This window comes from Oncorhynchus tshawytscha, linkage group LG09 (genome assembly GCF_018296145.1).
Source record: "Oncorhynchus tshawytscha isolate Ot180627B linkage group LG09, Otsh_v2.0, whole genome shotgun sequence".
Classification (NCBI taxonomy): domain Eukaryota; kingdom Metazoa; phylum Chordata; class Actinopteri; order Salmoniformes; family Salmonidae; genus Oncorhynchus; species Oncorhynchus tshawytscha.
In genome coordinates this window covers 31,844,779-31,850,859 of record NC_056437.1, presented here as the reverse complement: position 1 = coordinate 31,850,859, position 6,081 = coordinate 31,844,779, and the positions used below count along the sequence as shown (strand labels likewise).

Genomic DNA, 6,081 nt, shown 5'->3' with positions numbered 1-6,081 from the left:
AGTCGGTTAAGACATCTACTTTTGTGCATGATACAAGTAATTTTTGCCAACAATTGTTCACAGACAGATTATTTCACTTATAATTCACAGTATCAAAATTCCAGTGGGTCAGAAGTTTACATACACTTAGTTGATTGTGCCTTTAAACAGCTTGGAAAATTCCAGAAAATGTCACGTCTTTAGAAGCTTCTGATAGGCTAATTGACATCAATTGAGTCAATTGGAGGTGTACCTGTGGATGTATTTCAAGGTATACCTTCAAACTCAGTGCGTCTTTGCTTGACATTTGGGGAAAATCAGCCAAGACCTCAGAAAAAAAATTGCAGACCTCCACAAGTCTGGTTCATCCTTGGGAGCAATTTCCAAACGCCTGAAGGTACCACGTTCATCTGTACAAACAATAGTATGCAAGTATATACACCATGGGACCACGCAGCCGTCATACCGCTCAGGAAGGAGACACGTTCTGTCTCCTAGAGATGAACGTACTTTGGTGCGAAAAGTGCAAATCAATCCCAGAACAACAGCAAAGGACCTTGTGAAGATGCTGGAGGAAACAGGTAAAAAAGTATCTATATCCACAGTAAAACGAGTCCTATATCGACATAACCTGAAAGGCCACTCAGCAAGGAAGAAGCCACTGCTCCAAAACCACCATAAAAATGCCAGATTACGGTTTGTAACTGCACATGGGGACAAAGATCATACTTTTTGTAGAAATGTCCTCTGGTCTGATGAAACAAAAATAGAACTGTTTGGCCATAATGACCAAGGGTGGCAGCATCATGTTGTGGGGGTGCTTTGCTGCAGGAGGGACTGGTGCACTCCACAAAATGCATGGCATCATAAGGAAGAAAAATGATGTGGATATATTGACGCAACATCTCAAGACATCAGTCAGGAAGTTAAAGCTTGGTCACAAATGGGTCTTCCAAATAGACAATGACCCCAAGCATACTTCCAAAGTTGTGGCAAAATGGCTTAAAGTCAAGGTATTGGAGTGGCCATCACAAAGCCCTGACCTCAATCCTATAGAACATTTGTGGGCAAAACTGAAAAAGCGTGTGCGAGCAAGGAGGCCTACAAACCTGACTCAGTTACACCAGCTCTGTCAGGAGGAATGGTCCAAAATTCACCCAACTTATTGTGGTAAGCTTGTGGAAGGCTACCCAAAACTTTTGACCCACTGGGACTGTGATGAAAGAAATAAAAGCTGAAATAAATCATTTTCTCTACTATTATTCTGACATTTCACATTCTTAAAATAAAGTGGTGATCCTAACTGACCTAAGACAGGGAAGTTTTCTTAGGATTAAATGTCAGGAATTTTGAAAAACTGAGTTTAAATGTATTTGGCTAAGGTGTATGTAAACTTCCGACTTCAACTGTATTACCTGTTAGATACTGCTGCACTGTCTGTCGGATCTAGAAGCATAAGTATTTCGCTACACTCGCAATAACATCTGCTAACCATATGTATGTGACAAGTAAAATTTGATTTGACAATGCAAGAACAGTTCACTCCAATAATGCAAAATGTCATTCACACATCGATAGGAGAGGACACACATGTTAGTGAATTCAGTCTTATATCATATTATTCAGAACTCCAAACCATGAAAATCCTCTGAGGGAAAATAAAATAACAGAAAAACTCAACTCAATGTCCAGAGCAGGTCGCTTTTCCTCTGCTATATAAACAAATTATCGAAGAAAAACATCCCATGATCCGTCAGAACAACTTCTAAAAAAGTCACTCCAGCAAGAAGGTCAACAGTCTTCAAAATATTGAACATTCAGAACTTTTTAAAGTTCAAACTTCCGACATGTTGGTAGAAACCTCCATGTTTACAGTAGCAGCTATTGTGATTCTGCCTGTTGCGGTCACCATGTTATGCCGTCATAAGTGTAGCTGTCACAACCAGCGCAGACAGGTACAGAGACAACTCATCCTTCCTGCACATTGGCATAGCCATTCTCATGGTATAGAGACAGTTCATCTGAATGGACCATTGTCCTGGTCTCCAGGTACAGAGACACAGCTCACTTGTACTGCCCAATGTCATAGCCATTCTCTGGATATAGATGTTCATCTGTACTGGTCACTCCATTACTTACCTCTAAAAAAGGAGAGAAAAAGAAGAATTAAACTTTGACCCTCACTCTTTTCCGTTCTTGATTAGGTCAAGTGGATTAGTTCGACCATGGTGCTGGCAACACACATTTTTTCCCCTTTTCCTGTGTTTTGGTACCTGAGAATATGAGCTTCTCCTTCATGATGTTAACATCCCGGCTGGGCCTGCGCGCCACAGCACTCAGCATGATCTGCTCTGGATTGTAGTTCTGCATGCCACTCATCCTCCACCTGGTGCAGCACAGAGACGCACAGCACCGTCAGACACACCGTTAGAATCAGTGGAGGCTGCTGAGGGGTGGGCAGCTCATAATAATGGCTGAAATGGAGTCAACAGAGTGGTATCAACCACATGGAAACCATGTTTTTGACGTGTTTGATACAGTTCTATTGACTAGATTCCAGCCATTAATAAGAGCTGTCCTTCAGCAGCCTCCTCTTGTTATAATTGATAAAACATTGATAATTGATGAATACATTAAGACAAATGAAACCTATAGTGTTCACTGAGTTCATGAACATTAGAGCCACACGAGAAGCTCAAGGATAGAAGACAGAAAACAAGGAAGCAACATGAGCCAGTGAAGTCACCTCAGTTACCTGATCACATGATAGCTGACAGACGCCAGAGTGCAGCAGAGAAACGTACCATGCAGATCAGGCAGAACAAAGGACAAACAAGGCAAAGAGAGAGGAAGGAGGAAGGAACAAGTGAGAGATAGTGAGAAGGAGAGAAATGGAAAGACAGTGATGAGGAGAAGAATGGGAGAGTCAACAAAGAGAACGCGAGAGAGCAGAAAGGCAGGGCAGTGAAAGGGAAAGAGCAGAAGAGTCAGTTGAGAAGCAGAAGGCTATGTAGCACAAACCTCATCACAGAGATCAAAGTAGACTCAGACCTCTACAACTACACAACAGTTCAACTTTTACAGTGAAGCAGACATATAGTATTAATGCAGTGTAAAGTATGCTGCAAATATACAACTGCTCATAGCAAAATGAGAAGGAAATCAAGTTTGATAATAGAATCTCAATAAAACAATGGGTACCTACTTTTGAAAGATGAATATTCCTATAACTATGGCGATGGAGACTAGATCGGAGGTGATCCAGACCAAGCAGTATTTATCTGGGCTCTGGAACAACAAGACAGCCAATGAGAACCAACATCCTCCACCACTAGATGGAAGCATAACCACACAAACATACAGTACTTCATACATTTTTTTGCAGAAGGAGCTCTATTTTGGTGGTGACTGGTAAATTCTAATGCCTGAATTCCATACTTTTTTGAGTTTACCTCCCAGATTAGAAAAATTTGTTGTAATATAATCTCTTGAGATTAGTCTTATTTACAGTTTTACTGCAAGATATTAATTGCCACAATGTTTGTCTGAAAATCATACATTTTTTTGCAGAAGGAGCTCTATTTTGGTGGTGACTGGTAAATTCTAATGCCTGAATTCCATACTTTTTTGAGTTTACCTCCCAGATTAGAAAAATTTGTTGTAATATAATCTCTTGAGATTAGTCTTATTTACAGTTTTACTGCAAGATATTAATTGCCACAATGTTTGTCTGAAAATCATACATTTTTTTGCAGAAGGAGCTCTATTTTGGTGGTGACTGGTAAATTCTAATGCCTGAATTCCATACTTTTTTGAGTTTACCTCCCAGATTAGAAAAATTTGTTGTAATATAATCTCTTGAGATTAGTCTTATTTACAGTTTTACTGCAAGATATTAATTGCCACAATGTTTGTCTGAAAATTATGTATTTTATTAAATCAGAAAAATTCATTAAATAGCTCACAATTATATTGAAAAATAAATTAAAGGTTTTGTTTTTCCAGGTTTCTGTTTTTATTTTTTATTAGAAAAACCACAAAATTGGATGCTCTAAATCCACAACAATACTTAAACGATATTTTGAGGTCTGGGAAAAATCTAATGAATTTTAAACATGATGAATATAATCATGATATAATTCTTCCAGGTAAGCATAGGCTACTTTGTAGTTAACATTAAATTGACAAGCTTTTTGGGAAAGTCTTTCATCTACCAGAAGACTGTTTTCATTAGCATCATTGCTAACGTCTACACAAAGTGGTATTCATGTTGCTTCTTCAGAAAGTTGCAGGAAATTCAAAATCACTGATGCATTTTGTTCATGTCTTATGATAAACTTGGGCAAACTAATACGTTTTCAATAGATTTAGTTGATTCCCTACTAAGGTCAATACATATTTGAAAATTGTTCAATTCTGTTTTAATGCCTGTATTCCGTGAGGGCCTGAATGATCATATTTGGACTAGAATGAGGCTCTCCAATACCTATTGTTCCTGCAGTGGAGATTCACCATCTTCATCAAAATTATTTAGTAAATAATCTGCAGACAATCGGCAAAAAGCCTAGGCCTACCAGTAGCCTATGCAAATTAGAGAGCCAAATGAACGGCTCTCTTTAACCAATGCGATTCATTAGGCTGCACTCACTACCTATGTTTCCATTAACTTGTCCAGTGATTTATTTTTTACATGTAGAAAGTTTGCATAGAAAATAGATACATGGAAACACAGCCAAGCAGGCAATTGTTGTAACTATCATGTGTTGATAAAAACAGCTGGATGTAATGATGTCATACCAAAAACCAACAGTATTGAATAAAAATGAAGTGGTTGAAGTGTTTCCATTACCCAATTAGGCAAACTGCTCATTAATAAGGGACAGATCTAAATTTACTGGGGGGGAGGGGCTGGTCCAACACAAGGTGTCATGAAAAAAATGCACTCCCCTCCCCAATGTAAAAAACATTTTCACATGACCCTCCCCTTGAACGAAGGCACCGGAGGAGATGGCTGCCGTTTTACGGGCTCCTAACCAATTGTGTGTGTTTTTGCACGTTATTTGTAATTATTTTGTACATAATGTTTCTTCCACCTTCTCTTATCAACGAAAAGAGCATCTGGATATCAGGACAACGATTACTCACCTCGTACTGGACAAAGATTTTTTCTTTAACAAGTCGAACGCAAAGGATTTATTTCAGACACCCGACAAGGCCCAAACCCCCGTCATTGGCATGAATAAGAGACAGAGACATCGGGGACGTAGGTCAGGGTTCTTTGTAAGGATCCGATAGCAAGTGAGTACTACCATCAGTCCTATTAGCCAATGTGCAACCATCATCATCAACAAAATGGATGAGCTCCGATCAAGACTATCCTACCAATGGGACATAAAAAACGGTAATATCTTATGTTTCACCGAGTCGTGGCTGAATGACGTTATGAATAACATACAGCTGGCTGGGTTTTCGGTCCATCGACAAGATAGAACAGCTGCCTCCGTTAAGACAAGGGGTGGTGGTCTGTGTCTATTTGTAAAAAAACAGCTGGTGCACAAAATCTAATATTAAGGAAGTCTCAAGGTTTTGCTCACCTGAGGTAGAGTATCTCATGATAAGCTGTAGACCACACTATTTACCAGGAGAGTTTATCTATATTTTTCATAGCTGTCTATTTACCAGCACAAGCTGATGCTGGCACTAAGAATGCACTCAACGAGCTGAATAAGGCCAAAAGCAAACAAGAAAATACTCATCCAGAGGCGGCACTCCTAGTGGCCAGGGACTTTAATTAATGCAGGGAAACTTAAATCCGTTTTACCTCATTTCTACCAACATGTTACATGTGCAATCAGAGGAATAAAACTCGAGGCCACCTTTACTCCACACACAGAGATGCGTACAAAGCTCACTCTCACCCTCCATTTAACAAATCTGACTACTATCTGACTATAACTATATACTCCTGATTCCTGCTTACAAGCAAAAACTAAAGCATGAAGAACAGATCCACAGATGATTCAATCTCTATTGCACGCCAGACTGCCCATTCACACTTGGACAAAAGGAACACCTACGTGAGAATGCTATTCATTGACTACA

At 39.4% G+C, this 6,081-nt stretch overlaps 1 protein-coding gene across 2 annotated transcripts in view; it reads right to left on the bottom strand.

The window, feature by feature from the left end:
* Positions 1–1,421: 1,421 nt before the first annotated feature.
* Positions 1,422–6,081, bottom strand: part of LOC112257812 (glycerophosphodiester phosphodiesterase domain-containing protein 5) — a 47,692-nt gene continuing 43,032 nt past the window's right edge. The window contains exons 14-17 of one of the 2 annotated variants that reach the window (XM_024431677.2): positions 3,185–3,267; positions 2,735–2,749; positions 2,253–2,365; positions 1,422–2,120 (exon numbers count right to left, since the gene is read on the bottom strand). In XM_024431677.2, coding sequence (XP_024287445.1) covers positions 2,044–2,120; positions 2,253–2,365; positions 2,735–2,749; positions 3,185–3,267 — 288 coding nt within the window. In that variant the 3' untranslated portion in view covers positions 1,422–2,043. The remainder of the gene's footprint in view (positions 2,121–2,252; positions 2,366–2,734; positions 2,750–3,184; positions 3,268–6,081) is intronic. The other variant, XM_024431678.2, reaches the window with a different exon arrangement.